Source organism: Ruditapes philippinarum, unplaced genomic scaffold, assembly GCF_026571515.1.
Source record: "Ruditapes philippinarum isolate M1 unplaced genomic scaffold, ASM2657151v2 ctg489_1_1_1_1, whole genome shotgun sequence".
Taxonomy (NCBI): Eukaryota; Metazoa; Mollusca; class Bivalvia; order Venerida; family Veneridae; genus Ruditapes; species Ruditapes philippinarum.
This window is the reverse complement of record NW_026863918.1, coordinates 136,064-156,047: the sequence shown is the minus strand read 5'-3', so window position 1 is coordinate 156,047 and position 19,984 is coordinate 136,064. Positions and strand designations below refer to the sequence as shown.

The window sequence follows — 19,984 nt, the reverse complement described above, 5'->3', positions numbered from 1 at the left end:
CGGTCGCATAAACACACTTGATCATTGTTAGAATAATTGACATAATCGAGTAAATGTGGGAACCCAGGCAATCCAATAAAGAGCGCTTATAAAAAATGTCAGTTTGCTCTTATTAATTAAAAAAAAGTCTTTGATATTAATGTCGTAAGTACACAAAACTATAAAAAATACAATCGCTAAAACAGATGAATTGTACATTCTTTTGTCTTTTTTAAATGATCCAGTTTAAATGAATTTTAATCTGTATTAGTGCGAATGCTATTACGTAAACATCAAAATCGCCACCGACTTTTTCTAGATACACACATACTTGTGTTATTATCCACACATACTCGTGTTATTTACTCAGATTAATTTATATGCATGTATATTTACACAGTCGCTGTGATGTTGCGTAAGACCAATTCAGGGTGTAAACTTTTTAAACTCGCTGGTTAAAACGTGTAAGGTGCCGTATAAATTATGCGATGTTTACAGGGACAGTGTGTCAAATGGAGGTGCATATCATGTCACATAAATGTGTTAATTGCAGCCAGTTATGGGCAGTAACTGTGCGATATTAGAGTTATGCCCAGAGGCAAGCATTAAAATTACTGACAAGCGTTGTGTGACATGTAAAGATATTACATGCTGTAAGTAAAAATGTTTGGCGATTAAGTTTAAGATTACTTTGCAAAGTTACTAAATTTTTTTACAAGAAAATAAAAATCAACAAATTTAGGAACCAAAGAAAATGCCCGTTTTGATAAAACCACGAAATTTCATGCCCACGAATATAAGTGAATTCGCAGTATCAAACAAGAAATGTCAAATGACACATATACCCTTGACTCATACTATTGGTTATAGAAACTTGCCATAAATGGATACATGGCAGTGTTCAGTTATGGAAAAAAGAAAAATAATGACCTACAAGTTATAACCAATCAATATGTAAAATATAAACACCTTGACCTTTGAACTAGTGACCCTATTATGACTAATCATGTGAAATATGAAGACTGTGATAAAAGTTTTCATGGTAATGAGCGAAAACCATTCTGACATTTAAAGCCCATATGACCTTGACCTTTGACCTAGTCACTGCAAAATCAATAAGGGGCCATCTACTAGTTATGACCAATTGATGTGTGAAATATGAAGACTTCTTGATAAATAGTTTTCCAGATAATCAATGGAAACCATGTGGTCTACCTACGGAAAGACAGACTTATCAACTTAGCAAAACAATATACCCCCTTATCCCTTTTCATTAGATTAGATTAGAAGTTTATGTTTCTTTGGGTTTTAACATAATCCTGAATCCTTGAGTGAAGTTAAAAATCCTATGTTTCTCAACACGTGACAATTCTCTCTCTTCTTGCTAAACAAGCGTTAAACAGAGACCAATTCATTCAAAATCCTGCCTATAATATCATGTCTAAGCAATACATACCTTGCATAATAAGCTGAACTCTTTCCAAGGCCACAACACCACTGTCTGTAAGGTATCCCTGTTCAATATGATTATATACATACAGACATAGTTTTTTATATATTAACACATAATCTGCCAAATTTCTGAAATGGACTAACAAAGCTCCAAAGTATATTGAGCTATCCTACAAGTGACATTATGCTCATATTTTTACAGTCAAGTATAGCTGAATTGTCTTTATATTTCAAAAGTTTGACTGTTAAAATGGTGTTTGAACAACAATTAATAGTGGATCAATGTTCAGAATTAAATTTAAATCTGCCTAAAGAATAAAAAAGACTGCCCCACTCTTTATATAATCTGAAGGTTACAGGTAAATTCGTTTGGATATTTACAGCAATTTTGCTTGGATCCTTGCATTTTTTATTGTTTATGCAAAGTAAATTATTTAGTTAAAAGGAATTATGACAGAATAAAAAATTATTTTGACTTTCATTTGTTCATGTCACTTTTATCAATGTACTTACATCTTTTTCCATAAGAAAATCCCGAATTCTCTACCCATATCATTTAACCCTTACAACGTTAAATATCTTAAATGGACTTTTTCCATCTTTCAATCTGAACCTAACCATTGAAAATGTGAAAAAAATGAGCCACGTCACGACAAAACCAAGATAGTGGGTTTGCGACCAGCATGGATCCAGACCAGCCTGCGCATCTGCGCAGTCTGATCAGGATACATGCTGTTCGCTATCAGTTTCTCTACTTGTTACAGGGTTTGTAAGCGAACAGCATGGATCCTGATCAGGCTGCGCGGATGCGCAGGCTGGTCTGGATCCATGCTGGTCGCAAACCCACTATGTTGGTTTTGTCGTGATGCGGCTCAAATGTACAGCCTAAACATTAAACAGAGCAGACCATGATCAAACAGCACTGGTCATGTTTATTTAATTGGGTTTTACGTCACACCCACACATTATAGGTCATATGGCGACGTTCCAGCTTTACTGGTGGAAGGAGACCTCAGGTGCCCTTCTGTGCATTATTTCAGGCACAAATGGGCACCTGAGTAGAACCACCGACGTTCTGTAAGCTAGCTGGATAGCTTCCTCACATGAAAGAATCCAAAGTCCCTGTCAGGTTTCGAACCCACAGCGGTGAGGGGCAAGTGGAGGGTAGTTGGAATTGCTGCCAGCAGCTAGGGCTTAAAACAATTGTGGAAAATGAATGAAGTTTTATATGACTATGAATAAATGCTGTTTTTACAAGTGTTTAGAAATCTATTTTTGGCACCCTTACCTTGACCTACTGACCCCTAACTCAATCAAAGGAAGAAAACCATGCAAGTAATATTCATACCAAATATGAAAGACATCAGTCAATAAATAAAGGCTGTATGGGCAAAAGTGTAAAAATCTATTTTTAGCACTGGTGACCTTGATCTAAGTGACCCCTAACTTAATCCAAAGAAAGAATACCACACAATTTATCATCCTACTAAATATGAAATACATCTGTCTATAAATAATGGCTGTTTAAGCAAATATGTAGGAATCTATTTTTGGCACCTTTGATCTTGACCAGTTATATATATTATTGTCAACCAAAGTCATAAGTAAAACATCTCCTAGACCCAGTGCTTGAAGTCCAGAGACCTTATGATCTCCACTGAGCTTATATAGCCTGGTATACTGTATTTTAGAGGAAAATATTAGCCAACCAAAACCCCACCCAACATCGAGATGAGGCCAACACTTAATTTAAAATTCTGTTTTGGTAACCCTTATCATACATTCTTTTATGAATATCATTAACAAAACATTTTTGTGTTAGCATTAGCAGTTATATGAAACACCTGAAATATATCAAAGTACAATTTATACCACTTTTCAGTGTGATTTTTCTAAATTTCATTAATAATATGAGGGAAAATAATAATAAAGATAATAAAATATTATGATTACATTAACATCAACAAATAGACTTATGAACAACTAAATCATACTTAAATCATAGGTAAATTTTACATTATTTTTGTCTTTATACATAAATTTTTTCAATCATAATCAAATATCATTTGAATATTTGTAATTTATCTTACCCCAGTCCTTCTGACAGCATTCTTATACAGCTTTATCAATCTGTCAATTGCACCTTCCCTGTAAAATATCATCAAGATGGGTTTTTTTTGTTTGTTTTTCATTGTTGTTGTTGTTTTTATGCTTATTCGACTCATTTATGGATAATTAAAGTGACATTATGCTCATTTTTTCATGGTCAACTTGTGCTGAATTGACTATATATTTCTAAAGATTGACTGTTATAATGGTGTTTGAACAACAGTTGATAGTGGAAATATTTAGGATAAATCTAATTCTGTCTGAAATATAAAAAGACTGCCCCACTCTTTTTTATAACAGAAAATTGAAATGCTACAGGTATATTCCGATGAATATTTACAGAAATTTCCTTGGGCCATGTGCTTTTTTAATATTGTTTGTGCAAAGTAAATTGTAAAATATGATAAACAAGATCAACAAGCAAAGGCTGCGCTCAATGTACGTAACCCCCACATGACCCAGCAACAAGAATCAGTGTAAAATTGTAAGGAATTATGGAAAATGTAATCTTATTCTCACTTTCCCTGGTTAACAAACTTCATATCCTTGGATGGGCATAATGTCACTTTAAAGAGTAATCACCTAATTCTCCGCAAGTTTCAGGTAAATTATCCCAATCCCAATGAATCAGAGGTGAGAGACAAATGAACTTTAGACAAAAATGTCCAAAATCAATTCAGACCTGATAAGTTAAAGACAGTGTACAAAACCATGCTTGCCCCTGAAACATAAAGGCATCACATACTGTAAAATCATTATTATTCGTGGGGCACAAACTTTCATGGTTTTCGTGGGTAGGTCAATCCACGAATTTAAGATCCGACGAATTTATATCCCAACAAATACTTTTACTCTGTCTTTGTTTTCTATATTACAAACATGCGTCGGCTCTTTTCCCGCCGATTTTCGTGAAATAAATGTATATACATACAGTACAGATAATCAGGTTAGTGACAGATTAAATCTGTTTACATTATTAAAGAAACTTGAAAAAAAACTCGATTACATATCCTCAATTTACTGTCACAAATGTCGGTCGCATATACACACTTGATCATTGTTAGAATACTTTACATAATCAAGTAAATATGGGAACCCAGGCAATACAAATAATAAGCTTATAAAAAATGTCAGTTTGCTCTTATTAATTAAAAAAAGTCTTTAATATTAATGTCGTAAGTACACAAACTATAAAAAAATATACAATCGCTAAAACAGATGAATGGTACTTTCTTTTGTCATTTTTAAATGATCCAGTTTAAACAAGAGCCCGGTTTGAGTCGGGTGAGGCTCACCGAATAGGTTTTGGACACAGGAAAGTTCACCTCTTGTAGTTTCAGAGTAATGTCTCTTGAAAAAGTTCAATGTGCTATAATTCCAAGATTAGGCAAGGCAGAGTAACCATTCTTTGAACTGCACTTCTAATCAATGAGATCTGTCAACCAACAAAGTTTCTTGTTAAAACCCCTTATGGTTTCCTAGTTATATCCCGGACAACTTCAAAATGTAAAGATGAACAAAGGGCAATTACTACAAAATTTGGCAAGGCAGAGTTCAAGTTCTTGTGCACTGCACATCTACCCGTTGAGATCCATCTACCTACAATATTTCATAATGATATCTCTTGTAGTTTTAGAGTTATTTTCCGGACAAGATTTTTTTAAAAGGGGAGATAATTAAAAAATTGGGCAAAACAGAGTTATGGTTTTTTTGTAGTACACTTTTACTCAATGAGATCAATCTACCAACAAAGTTTCATGTTGATATATCTTATATTTTATTAATTCATGCTTGCTACTTAAGGGCAGCATACACAACCAAAGTCTTATGAAGATAACATTATCCATCTTTGATCATCCTAATTCAGGTCTGACCGTTTCAATTGTAAATTTTAAAAGTAGACTCACGTCTATTACACTTCTTCATATTTCATCAGATATATATAGTTCAGGCTTCCATAACTTTATATGTAGATTTTATGGTTTTTTTTACACAACAGGTCAAGCGATACTTTAATAACTGTTCCCTGAAGTCGCTTTAACTAAAATATTTAATGTGCTATTAGAACTTGGGGCGTAAATTTTATCAGCAATGTTATTCAAAGGATAATAATTATGCCCTTAAAGTTTACCCCCAACATTCATGTGGAACAATTTCTTCCAACTTCATGGACCAAATGTCATGAACTAAATAAAAAGACACATCAATTTGGCACCAAACTTATTCAACAAAAGCACTGCATGCGCTGTAAAGATGATTTGTTAAAATAACCACTTTTGACAAAAATCCTAAGTTAAAAAGGGGGATTACTCCAAAAATATAGCTTTCAAAATTATGCCCCTTGTCTCACAACAGCAACTTTCTCAAGATAAGCAAGTATTTCAAGTTTCATGTTGATTATTTTAAAATTTAAATAAATGGCCCCACATTAAAGTTTTTGCCTGAAGAAATTGGCAACGACAAAGATGACCATGATGCAGCTATCATAATAGCTGTTGAATTTTTCTTCGAAAACAGACCTGCTACTAACAACTCCTATACATCTGACTGCCTCAGTTTGCCTTGTGAAAATCTGTGACAAATTTTTTTGTTGCACTCATATCATCGTAATTACATTCTACCTACAGTTAAAATATATGGTAGGCATTTGTATAAGAAACAATCAATCACTTCTGTTATGTGTTGATCATATTTTGTGACTTATCCAAACCAAATCCATTCCCTTAAAACTGATAAAATAGACAAAAAACAAATCCCTTAAATAGCCCAACACGTTAAAATGGATAATGTTGCAGGCTCGATTTAATTAAGCCTTTTCATGGACGTTAATGGTAATTTCAAGCTGCCGTCAACATCCTCTAGCACAAGCTTAAGCAGAATTCAACATTTAACTTCTGAATTTTGATAAAATTTTGAATTTTGAAACTCTTTTGAAACTCTCATATTCAGATCTATTCTATTGCCCACAAATCCATGCTTGATTAAATACAAAATGCCTGGCATTCTTCAAATATAGACATGCACGATAAGGGTGTACCGATAAAGTGCACTCTACCCAAACCATGTCAGACTGCTCAGAGATGACAGTTTGAGCCATGTCATGACAAAACCAACATAATGGGTTTGCTACCAGCATGGATCCAGACCAGCCTGCGCATCCGCGCAGTCTGATCAGGATCCATGCTGTTCGCTTACAAACCCTATTACAAGTAGAGAAACTGATAGCGAACAGCATGGATCCTGATCAGACTGCGAGGATGCGCAGGCTGGTCTGGATCCATGCTGGTAGCAAACCCATTATGTTGGTTTTGTCATGACACGGCTTGTTTATTTTTTGGTTTAAATATTAAACATTTACCTTATTTCTAGAGATGGCAAGTGTGGTAAGAAATCATTCCCAACAAAGAAACACATAAATACCCAGTCGTCTAAAGCTCTCTGAAATTGGAGGACAAAATAACATGAATTTCTTTTGCATTATTCTTGATTCAACTGAAACCAGTTTTTTAACAAAATCTTGGACGGATATCATTCATTTGAGTTTTTACTGTAACTGTTTAATTTTGCACCCTATGGACCAAGAAGTCCTGTATACTGGTCACCTGAGTAAGTGCAAGTACTAATTTGTTGCACAAGCAAGAACTTTGTAAACATAAAAAAAAAGTCTGAAAACTGATTTTTGGCCCAATGACCTTGACCTTAATTACCTCAAATTCAATGGTGTGCAGTATTTCCATTCAAGTTAATAAATGAGTTATTCAGTTGAAATTTATAGTAATACAGATATCAATTTTAGTATATTTGTCGATAATTTTATATTTCTTACAACAAGTTTGACTTTTCAACATTAACGTTTCTTTTTTTTGTTTTTTGGGGTTTTTTTGTGAAGAAAAAAACAACAAAAAAACAAAAAACATTCATAGTTATATGTCAGTTATCACTGCTTTAAAGATTTGTTAAACTTTGCCATTTTCTTATGATTATCGCACTTGGAAATGTTTTGTTTGCTGCATCAAAATGTAAAATAAAAATCACATAGTACAGGCTTAAAGAATACAAATCCTGACCCTTTACATGTATAATCATTACAAAATGAATTATCATTTGTATATTCTTTGCCCACTTTAGATGAACATAATTAATACCTCGAAGTCATAAGGAAATGGCAGGCCATTCATCAGAAGCTCTCTTTCTAAATATTCTCGAAGTATATTTAGGCGTAGAAATATGAAAGGTGTTTCGTCGGCAAACACAGTTGCTTTCTGGTCAAACTCGCCACTTTTTTCCTTCTCTATTCCCTGACATTCCTTCAGTTCATGACCTTACAGAAAACAAAATTATAACATACTTTTGCACCATATCTCATCATCAACATGTCAATATATTTTGTAAATCAACTCAAATATTATCCCACAATAAAATGTACAAAATTTACACATTTCTTTCCTGGTGCAGGATTGGCTAAAGGCAATGCCAACTGATATTTTTTTTACTTCCCTCTTTGCCTTTTTAATACCTATAATAATGAACTGTTGTAGTTAGAATTAATATGAAAAAGTTATATTCCTATATTCCTATACCCTATATTTTACAGTCGAATAAAAGCTGTTTCCTCTGGGGTAAAATAATAACATTTTCCCCTAAAAATGCTATATTTTCCCCTGAAATGTGAATATTCCTCACCAGAGCAATGACTTAACAGCAGCTGACTCATATCAGGTTAATGATAAATTTTATTGACTGAAAGACAGAAAGCTGTCCCTATAGATACATGTAGCCACTATTATGTAGCATGCATGTTAAAATAAATTGAAATTGAAAATTTTATCAAATGTGTGGGTAAATTCCATTCTCATTTGTTGGAATTTAAGGTTTTCCGATTTATCATGCTATATTTCCCCCTTTAGGAAGCCACAGGCTGTTTTGAAAACTGAAAAAAAAAATCACTGCTATATGTCACCTGTGATGAAAAATAAAAGATGGTTGTTTTGATAAGAAATTTGAAACCACTTGCCACCTTTCTGTGAATTCACTGTTTACCTTTATTTGTATGTTCATGTATATATATTTTTTAATGATATACATGTTTTTCATAAACAGGTACTAAACAATTTCATTGTGGACTTATGGACGTATCTTCATTGTCAATAGCTTTAGAAATATACAATGTATCAACTTACCAATCTGACCACACAGACTGCAAGGGCGTGGTTTATTTGGCTTGAACTCCTCCCTGATGATGGTAAAGTATGGTTCATGTGTAGCCAGACCTTCACAGACAAATAAAATACATTGTAAAACAAGAGCTGTCGGTAGGACAGCACGCTCGACTATTCTAAGTGCTTAATAGTAAAAGAGCCTTGATAATGTTAATTTTTTTAAGATCACAAAAGGTCTAATTTTTTTTTAATAAATTCATGTTATAGGCCTTAGAGAGAGTCTAATTATACAATATTGGTTTGACTATTCGGAAGGTAATGTCACAAGGTTGTTTTATTGAGTATAATAATACTAATTACCTATGAATACATAAATTTGACAGAAAAGGTACATAGGCTTCTAATTAAGATGTTTTATCAAGTAAATCACTGCTTTATTATTATGAATGCATAAAATTGTCCCAAAAAAGGGCACAAACCCTTCAGTAGTAATTGAGATAACAGCTTACCATGAATTTCTAAGTTGAAAAGGGGGAGAAAAATCAGCCTAAATGCAAGATAGAATTATGGATCTTTGTCAGTGACCTACAATTATGACCCTTAATGCAAATGTGAAGTTTTAAATAAATATCTTTAATAGTTATTGAGATATGTAAAACTTGCATGTAAAAATTAACCAAGAGACTAAGTAGAAAAGGGGATATGAATCAGCCTTAATGCAAGATAGAGTTATGGAACTTGGTCAGTGACATACAATTATGACCCTCCAATTATGACCCTAAGTGCATGTGTAAAGTTTCAAGTAAATATCTTTGAAGACCTTTAACCAAAATTTCTAAGTTTCAAAGGGGCAAATAATTCTTCAAATTTATGTTATGCAATTTTGCAAACTGATGTACATTGTTACTATAAAAAAGTATTTTAAATTTCATTTGAATATCTCAAGCAATAATTGAGATATTTGACTTTACAAAAAAACTTTAACCAAAATTTCTAAGTTTCAAAGGGGCATAATTCTGTCAATATTGTAGGCAGAGTTATCTAACTTGTCAATCTGATGTACCTTGTTACTATAAATAAGTATTGTAAGTTTCAATTGAATATCTCAAGTAATTATTGAGATATTTGACTTTACAAAAAACTTTAACCAAAATTTCTAAGTTTTTAAAAAGGGGCATAATTCTGTCAATATTGTAGAAAGAGTTATCCAACTTGTCAATATGATGTACCTTGTTACTATAAATAAGTATTGTAAGTTTCAATTGAATATCTCAAGTAATGATTGAGATATTTGACTTTACAAAAAACTTTAACCAACGCAGACGCCGACGCGGGGGCGACTACAATAGCTCTCATATTCTTCGAATAGTCGAGCTAAAAATCATATTCTAAAATATGGTCATAAAAAATAAAATAAAAAAAATTACAAAATAAAATAGGAACCAAAGAAACTCAACACACATCATGTTAAATTAATGGTTGATTTGTTTAGTATTATCAATTTTTAAAGAAAATTTATCAAAAAGCTGTGTGTTTGTCAAGATTTCTGGTACATGCATGACGCTTTCAACATTCGGGAATTATATAAAATATACAGCTAAATGTTAATGTTTAGATAATGATTCATAACTGTAAGATTTTTTGTAGAGGGGTGGGGGGGGGTGGGTATTAAATTACATAACAACTTACCTAACATGATCAAATCAGCTGAAAAAAAAATATGCAAAAGTTATTACATTATTGCACTCTTTGTAAATGTATTATATTCTTTGCTTGTGTCAGAAGCTTTTAACTAATATAATTTGTTGTTGTTATAAATATAATTACAGGATAAACAATAGTTTTAAAGATGTAAATTGGAACCGTTTTGGCAGAAAAACTATATTTCAGATGTTATGATTACATTTCTATTTGGTATTTAATTATGTTAAATTCAAATCTAGCATATCTGACATTCAATGAAGTAGGTTCTCTGACAGATATGTTTCAAGGTAAATTTAGATTCAGTAGATTTTGTTTTTTTGCTTTGATTAGGTTTTACGTCACACCTAGACAATATAGGTCATATGGCGATATTCCAACTATACTGGTGGAGGAAGACCTCAGGTTGCCTTCTGTGCATAATTTCAGGCACAAACAGGCACCTGAGTAGAACCACCGACGTTCCGTAAGCTAGCTGAATAGCTTCCTCTCATGAAAGGAACCAAAGTCCCTGTCAGGATTTGAACCCACAGCGGTGAGAGACAGGTGGCTTGAAGTCAACGACCTTAACCACTTGGTCACAGAAGCCAAAGTCTAAGTAGAATATTTATCGTAAGCAAGTCTTTCAATTAAATCAATATAAGAACATGATTTTTACAAAGATTTTCTCTGCACCCTCTGGCCTCTACCAGCTGAATTTTGAAACAAAATTTACCCTGCTTTGCATTCGAATCAATCCATTTGAATTTGAAGGGATTTCAAAGCACTCGCAGTGTTAACACTTACTTAATTTAAATTCAAAAGGTCATAACTTCTAAAACTATAGTTTTCAGAATTATGCCCTTATCTTACACCTGCACCTTGTCATAATAAGAAACTTTTCCAAGTTTCATGATGATAACTTTTAAAATATTTTATAAAAAGGGCTACATTAAAATTATTGCACGTTGATGCAATGATCACAATAGCTGGACTTTCTTCAAAACAGACCAGCTAAAAATATTGCTATCTACAATATAGAACCTGATCAGACTGCACAGATTAGCAGTCTGGACTGGCTCCATACTTATGGCATAAGGCCTAAAATAAAATATCATTTGTTTCCCGCTATCTATCCAAAAAAATCACAGCTACCCAAAAAATTGTATTGCCTACCAAAAAACAACATTATCTATTTTACTAAACATGAAAGCAGAGCCTGTCAATTACAATCACATCTTTATATCTGTCTGATGTTGTTTTAATTGCAAATATACAAACTGGGATAAAATTATATGTTGAAAAATATGGAAATATTGTTCTAATCTTTAAACAAATGCTAAACATGCACAATTTGTTTTGAACTCCAAATACTTAACTTTCCATAGGAAAAAAAAAAAATTCATTTTTGGATTAAAATTTTTTTATTTTTTTAAATTATTGACCTTCCTACCCTACACAAACTGACATGGCTTGCAGGAGTGGAAACAAAGATAATTTCAACGCTTGTCTAAGCTAACCACTATTGGTTAAAGCAGGGTATGGGTTAAGTCCCTTATTTTAGAGAAAAGTGAAAAAACAAGAATGAAATTCTTTGTTTTGTCCTCAGTCAACGCTGAATTGACATTGAATTAGCAAATATCTGTATCCTTAAAATAATGATGACAGTTTGTTTGTTTTTTTTATTTAGGACAAGTAGCAATCACTTGAAAAGACTTTCTTCAAAGCAAAATGAAGGATAATAACTAACTCACCATCGGCCCCACAGAGACAGTGTTTAGTGTTTGGATCATGGTCTGGTTGTGCTGAAAATATACAACAAATAACAAATATGAGCCGCGTCACGACAAAACCAATATAATGGGTTTGCGACCAGCATGGATCCAGACCAGCCTGCGCATCCATGCTGTTCGCTATCAGTTTCTCTACTTGTTATAGGGTTTGTAAGCGAACAGCATGGATCCTGATCAGACTTTCAACTTATGTATAGCAAAAATTTCAACTCATGTATAGGTTTTTATAGAAAATATATAGGGGAAAAAATTGGACTTTCATTTTACTTTGACACACCGAGAAAATCAACTAATCTAAGTTCGACTCATAGTAGTTTTACTGTATGTACCTCTTTGTTTTCGGATAAAGTCCATGATTTTATGCTCCCCCTCTCCTGGAACATTGGCATCTGACAGAATTACCTTAATACCTTTCCAGCCAGCGTCATTGTTTAATCTATCATGGATGTAGAATCGAAGACAGTTGGCAAGTCGGAACATGAAGGGTGTACCCTGATAAATGAATAACACATATAACTTACATTAGCAAATGAGAACATTGTGAACCTTACAAAAATAAATGACACACTCGGTACATTAACAATTATAATAAATGAAAAAAAGAAAATGATGCATAATTATACAAATGATATAACAGTAACAGCCTAGTCAGCTTGCTTGTTTCAAGTTTATACCTATATTGGTTTCATAGATATTCAAGTAAATATCATTTTAAATGAAGACAAGTAATGTAAGTTACAAAGTCAAACTTGGCCTAATGAGCTTACTTATTATCCCAAAAATGTATATCTTAAGTTTCATGTCGATACTTGAGCTGGTTAAATAAAGTTGTGAGTGTAAATTTCAGGACATTTTCTATCAACAAAAAAGGACATAACATGTACTATTTGGAGTCATAAAACTTGAACTGCTGTGCTTATTTGTGACCTTCCATACATAGCTCCAGTTCTCTTTACCCTAGCTTTTCAGATATATACTCTAATTATCTCCTTCTATCTCCTTAACCATCAATTTATGGGTTTTTTGTTGTTTTATTATTTTGATATACCATTGGTAGCGTGTGCCATTATAACTACTTTAAACATAATCTCATCAAAGTTTGTGGTTTAACAGCAAAGATAATTACAAGATAATTAATTGAGAAAAATGTTTAACACTAATCACGTTATATAACTTAAATAGATTTGCCCATCTCTCAATCCGCACAAAACCATTCATCATTTTTACGTGAAAAATTTCAAAATATATACTGACTGAATATATTGCAGTAAACAGTAGATACCATGATCAGACGGCATAGTGATTGTCTACACTGGTTGCATATAATCTGTTGTGGCCAGGGCGCTAAGAGTAAATACCCGCAATGTATTTAAAGCCATTTTTTGATACTTCAGAAGGTAGTGGAGTTTCAGTAAGAATAGATTCTAATACAGATTGCAACACCAGGTATGTAACATTGCAAATGTCATAAACTCTAGTCAAAGTTATAATTGAGCCGCATCACGACAAAACCAACATAGTGCCTTTGCGACCAGCATGGATCCAGACCAGCCTGCGCATCCGCGCAGTCTGATCAGGATCCATGCTGTTCGCTATCAGTTTCTCTACTTGTAATAGGGTTGGTAAGCGAACAGCATGGATCCTGATCAGACTGCGTGGATGCGCAGGCTGGTCTGGATCCATGCTGGTCGCAAACGCACTTTGTTGGTTTTGTCATGATGCGGCTCATATGATGTCACAAAAATATACTAACTGGTGTAATACAGTTGCTGTCAAACTTTTCAGAAGCTGGTTTTTCTGGAGGGACACTACAACCTTTAAGTAACAACTCTTCTCTGACACGGGATATCTCTTCTGCTGTCTCACTTTGAAATGAAAACAAAAAAACAATAAACAAGAGGGCCATGATGGCCCTATAGTCGCTCACCTGTATATAGGCCCACGGAGTGGGGCCAGTTTAAACCCCAGAGCTTTTATATTTGAACAACTTTGGTAGACACCCATTAGAAGATTTTCATGCTAAACATCTAAGGTCTAGCTTGTTGGGTTTTTTAAAAGAAGATTTTTATAGTTTTTTCTTTACACATATAGTTAAAAACAATGACACCCCTGGGGCAGGGGCAGTTTTGACCCCAGGGCTTTTATTTGAACAATCTTTGTAGACACTTACTAGAAAATGTTTCATGTTTAATATCTCAACTCAAGCTATTCGGGTTTTTTCAAAGAAGATTGTTAAGTTTTTGCTATACACATATAAGGAAAATCAATGTCCCACAGGGCGGGGCCAATTTTGACCCCAGGGATTTAATTTGTACAAACTTTGTAGACACTCACTAGAAGATGCTTCATGCTTAATATCTAAACTTTAGCTATTTGAGTTTTTTCAAAGAAGATTTTTTAAGTTTTTGCTATATACACACATAAGGAAAATCAATGACCCCCGGGGTGGGGCCGATTTAGACCCCAGGGCTCTTATTTGAACAAACTTGGTAGACATCCATTAGAACATGTTTCATGCTAAATATCTTAGCTCAAGCTCTTTTGGGTTCTTTAAAAGAAGATTTTTAAGTTTTTACTATATGCATATAGGGAAAATCAATGACCCCCTGGGGCAGGGCCAATTTTGACCCCAGGGCTTTTATTTGAACAAACTTGGTAGACACCCATTAGACATGTTTCATGCCAAATATCTTAGTCCTAGCTCTTTGGGTTCTTTTAAAAGAAGATTTTTTAAGTTTTTTACTATATGCATATAGGGAAAATCAATGACCCCCTGGGGTGGCCAATTTTGACCCAAGGGCTTTTATTTGAACAAACTTGGTAGACACCCATTAGAAGATGTTTTTTGGTTCATGCTATATATCTTAGCTCTCAGCTCTTTGGGGTTTTTTTTAGAAGAAGATATTTAAAGTTTTTTTCTTTTGGTTGCCATGGCAACCAGAGTTCTGCATGGAAATTAAATTCTTTGAACAATTTTCAAAGGTGACCACCAAAGGAACATTCCTGTGAAGATTGGATGAAAATCGGCTTAGTGGTTTATGAGGAGATTGTCATTTAAAGTAAAAGTTTACGGACGCCGGACGGACAGACGAATAGCGATCACAAAAGCTCACCCTGTCACTTTGTGACAGGTGAGCTAAAAAGACAAAAGAACTTTGTTACGTAGGTATAGTTACTTTTATGTCCAAAATAGCTATCCATTGAGAAATAACCCATGTCTTACAAAATCAGTAGGCAGTCCTACCCTGTTAATTTTACAGGAAGTCAAACTGTTATAACAGACAGTCTTCATCTGAAAAAATGCACCATGACAAAACCAACAGAATGGGTTTGCAACCAGCATGGATCCCGACCAGCCTGCGCTTCTGCACAGTCTGATCAGAATCCATGCTGTTCGCTATCAGTTTCTCTACTTGTTATTGGGTTTGTAAGCGAACAGCATGGATCCTGATCAGACTGCGCGGATGCGCAGGCTGGTCTAGATCCATGCTGGTCGTAAAACCATTATGTTGGTTTTGTGATGGCTCAGCTTAGTTACTTAGTTACTCACACTGCCTCCTTTGAAGCCCGGAATCTTCTACTCCTCTGCTGATTCATTTTGGCCCTTGGAGCCTGGAGGAAAAGGAATGTTATACAACTATAATATGCTCTAAGACTGTTCACATGTATTTTCAAAAGATAGCTTGTTAAGAAAGCTTGTAATCTATCTAAACCATTCACAAGTGACATCTGCTTCCTGGAATTGAATGGTATGGGGAACCACTGATGTGACAGACACTAGTACAGACTGAACCTACCATCTCTGAGTTGAGAGGGAGACACCTTAACTACTAGGTAACCATTCTCCTTGACTGTTTTAAAGCACTTTGAACAGCAAATAAACAAATCTTTAATAAATACAAAACTGAATAGAAAGTAGGTGATTTGCATGCCATCTAAATTCTAATGTTTCAGAATTAAAATGATACCATTTAACATATTTGTGGACCACAATGGAAACAAGAGTCTCTCTTTTTTGTGCTATCCTTGGTGCTGGTGTGCATGTCATGGCTTATTTATTCTCATGTACGTTTTAAAGCTGCATGCCTCCAAAAATATTTCAATAAAATCAAGCATGAGAAAAATGTACTATTTTTTAGGGAAAAGTAAAAAGATTCAAGCTTCAAGTAATAATTGACATGTTATGTGCGATTAATGGCTGATTTTTCAGTAATTAATCTATATTTCTACTGCATTACTAAGGCAGTCAGGACTCTTTTTGCATTTTTTCACGTCTTTGGTTAATAAACATGGAATGTAAGTGTCATTGATAATGTGCAAATTGCTTTCTTTTGGTTTCTTCACAGTTATATACTTCATATTTTTTCATGAAAATCAGTATGAATCTGGAGGCGTGCTGCTTTAAATGTTTGTATCCTGCATGTTGTTTTAAATGTCTATGTATTTTATATATGTATTCTATACCGAAAAAAAAAATCTAACTTTTAGTATATATTATGACATTAACTGTGACTTTATGAATATGACAAGCTAAAATAAATTTCAATAATTTCAAGTTCTTTTTCCCGAAACTCATGCTTTACATAGATGACTCCTAAACAGCTAAATTCAAGCATCATCAATTAACTATGTCAATAGGTCATGGCCATACACTTACTAAGAGTAAAATAATTATTGAACTTAAGAGAGATTGATATCAAAACATACCACGCCATCTATTGCCATATACAACACCCGTCTTGGTCGCACAATAGAAAATATTCTGTCTATGTACTCAAATATGAGAATCATCATTTCTTCTTCATTTTTTGGAGCTGGCCTGAAAAAATTACATACTTATTTATAATATATACAATTAAAAAAAAAATGTTGAAAATAACACTTTTACTGTTTAAGAATCTAATATTTTGTTCATAGGTGAAAAAAGATATGTTCGTATCAAAATGCTCCTCAGATCGTGTACATGTACGCTGTGTCAAAAACTCTAGGTATGAAGATTAATTGGCATAGTTTATAATATTGTGATACTTTTTTTTGCTATTTTTATTGCCAATAAAGGATGGAAAGTAGTTTTCTTTCCAAATAATGGACGGAAATTCCAAATCAAAATAGTTGTGGTAACGGTTGTTTTGTTGTAAAATTTAAGAACTGTTATCTTTAGATAAAACAATGTCTTCATACACGGCTATAATTGTATTGTTATTACATTGTAAGCAACCAACCCTCGTGTAAATTCATCCACACGGTTTGCATTATTATTCGAGGCTACTGATGTGCCAACAAAAACAACCTATTTGGCCAAAGGTCAAAGGGATATTTTAATACACAAGCTGGAAATACAACCGATTTTAACAGCATTTCAACTGATGATATGGATTGCCAATCTGTTAATATTAAATAAAAATTCTGTGATGATCAATAGAGCAAAACACTTGTTATATACCCAATCTCAGGTCCAATAACCTGAAATATTGGCCTGTTCATAATCCTCAACAATGAAAATAGTCTTACTTATCTTCTGGATGGGTACAGGGATGTATGATTCCATTCATATCCAGATAGAGATTATCAAATTCTGTATCATTCGGATTAGGCTGGCTTGAATCTACAGGAAACTTCACACCATTCACCTCTCTTGTCTAAAATATATACATGAAATAACTCTTTCAAGGACAAACTCAAAGGCAATTTACAACAAACAATCTTTAAGGGTCCTTTGTGCCTCCTTAGCAGTCCTTTGTGTCTTCTTAGCAGTGTTTAGTAGGAACCCTGTTGAAAAAGAATCTCTCTTAATTGAAAAAGAAATTATTTAAACAAACTCTGCCTTTGGTCAAAAACATGATAAAGTAATACAAAAAATATGTTAATAAGATAAAAAAAAAAATTTATGATATCTAGAATCACATTAGCCGTTGTCATCAAAACTAGTTAACTAATGTGCTTTATTGTTTAATTAACAACTTATTTAAAGAAAAGGTGATGATTTTAAAACAAATCTTTGAATACATTCTCTTGTGCTGTTTATCTTGATAATTATTCACATTATTTCCTGAATAGAAAAAAGATAGAAAGATAATAAGAAAAAGTGAAATAGAAGTGCTATATTCATAATATTTAAACGTTTCTCTCTTCTCTCGATTTCGGGTCTATACCTGTAGACACAGTTTTAATAAGGGCTGAATGTTGTGGACAGCTTCTTGTAAAGGTACATGTGGAAAAAAACAACACACAGTCAGAGTAAGCACGAATGTTATATAAATCCGTGGAGTAAGTCCTAAAATATTTCCAAAGTTAGTCATTAAAAAAAAATATTTCATTATTTTTTCTCTTGATTTACTAGTATAGTAACGGTACCAAAAAAGACATCATAAGTTATAGCATTTTCATATTTAGGAAAATATATTTTCGAGTTTACATCAAATAAAGACGTGAAATAGACCAAGGTTTTTCACAATTAGTATTTCTTTTTTTAATGATTGCTCATACTTATTTGTTCATCACGTTTGAATAAATGCATACGTTTACTAATAATTATTGATGTTTATATAATCATTCATTATCACTTTTATGTATAAAAGCCAGAACTGGGGCAATTAAATTACCGACAAATTATAGCCTAATAATGTTTTCAATAACTTTATTATATGGTTCATAATCTTCATTTATATATATTTTGAAAATCTTTTTTTAATGTGTATAATAAATATATCATTTATAGACAAAAGGCAACATGAAAGAAGCAAAATATCGTCTAAAACATAATAATTTAATTTAATAAAATATTCTCTGAAAAACAATTTTAGGGCAGGATTGACCGATTTTGGGGCCGCATTAACCAATTTTGGGGCTGCATTGACCAATTAAAAATAATGTGGGGGCGGATTGACCAATTTTGGGGCCGGATTGACTTGAGGCCGGGTTAACTTGTGGCCGGGTTGACTGTAATTCAAAACAACAAATAAACAAATATCACTTTTGAATTTAACATTTCCCACATTAGCTTAAAGTCTTCAGCATACCCGTTTATATACTATGACATGACGTGAATGCTGAAGACACCCCGTAGGGAAAGTCCACCAATAATCGTGCCAGGAATCTGATTCTGACACGCTCGTATTCATTCATCGAACATGCCATGAAGTAAAGTGAAGCATACCTTGATAAAACTATATATAATCTGTTGATAACTACCTAATAGTTTCCGACAGGTAAAAATTTCGGCACTTGGCCGCCATATTGCCAAAATGTTTGACCACGTTATTACGAGATTGACCTTTACGAACCCATGTGCTTCCAATATTTTTATAAATTACTTTTTTTAAAGATATTGAAAAAGGTGATTTACTGACTTTTGATTTTAATAAAATCATATTTAAGTACTAAAAAATTAATGAAAATAAATGAAACATTACCTTGAATAAAAATATCGAAATCATGTCAACAAAGATGTTCTTAATATAGTAGTACACGACTCTTTTTAATCGGTTCCCGCTAATTACTTCATACAATGGTCTCGTGTGGCACATAAATGTCATGGCCAGCTGTAGTCGGTGAAATTGATGTTTTACAGTTAAATAGGCAATTTTAATGACGGTATTAATATTTTGATACTTTAATTGGTATAGAATGATATTAAAATAATTGTTTTATCGTAAAATGCACAAGAGTTGATTGGGTCAACGTATTTGCAAGTGAAAAATAAGGTTAAATCAACTTATGTTATTCTGGTAAGGTTTCGTAACGGGTCTTATCCAAAACTTTAATGTCGCATCAGATGAAAAACAAAAATATTAAAAAGCGGCTTATAAAGTT

At 33.3% G+C, this 19,984-nt stretch overlaps 1 protein-coding gene across 3 annotated transcripts in view; it reads right to left on the bottom strand.

The window, feature by feature from the left end:
* The window catches only part of LOC132723837 (5'-3' exoribonuclease 2-like), a 92,091-nt gene that overhangs the window by 71,706 nt on the left and 401 nt on the right, over positions 1-19,984 (bottom strand). For all 3 annotated transcript variants that reach the window (XM_060708632.1, XM_060708634.1, XM_060708633.1), the window contains exons 2-13: positions 17,684-17,811; positions 16,880-16,991; positions 15,723-15,784; positions 13,926-14,037; positions 12,502-12,664; positions 12,134-12,184; positions 10,389-10,406; positions 8,721-8,810; positions 7,686-7,861; positions 6,899-6,978; positions 3,522-3,579; positions 1,436-1,493 (exon numbers count right to left, since the gene is read on the bottom strand). In XM_060708632.1, the coding sequence (XP_060564615.1) occupies positions 1,436-1,493; positions 3,522-3,579; positions 6,899-6,978; positions 7,686-7,861; positions 8,721-8,810; positions 10,389-10,406; positions 12,134-12,184; positions 12,502-12,664; positions 13,926-14,037; positions 15,723-15,784; positions 16,880-16,991; positions 17,684-17,811 (1,108 nt within the window). The remainder of the gene's footprint in view (positions 1-1,435; positions 1,494-3,521; positions 3,580-6,898; positions 6,979-7,685; positions 7,862-8,720; positions 8,811-10,388; positions 10,407-12,133; positions 12,185-12,501; positions 12,665-13,925; positions 14,038-15,722; positions 15,785-16,879; positions 16,992-17,683; positions 17,812-19,984) is intronic.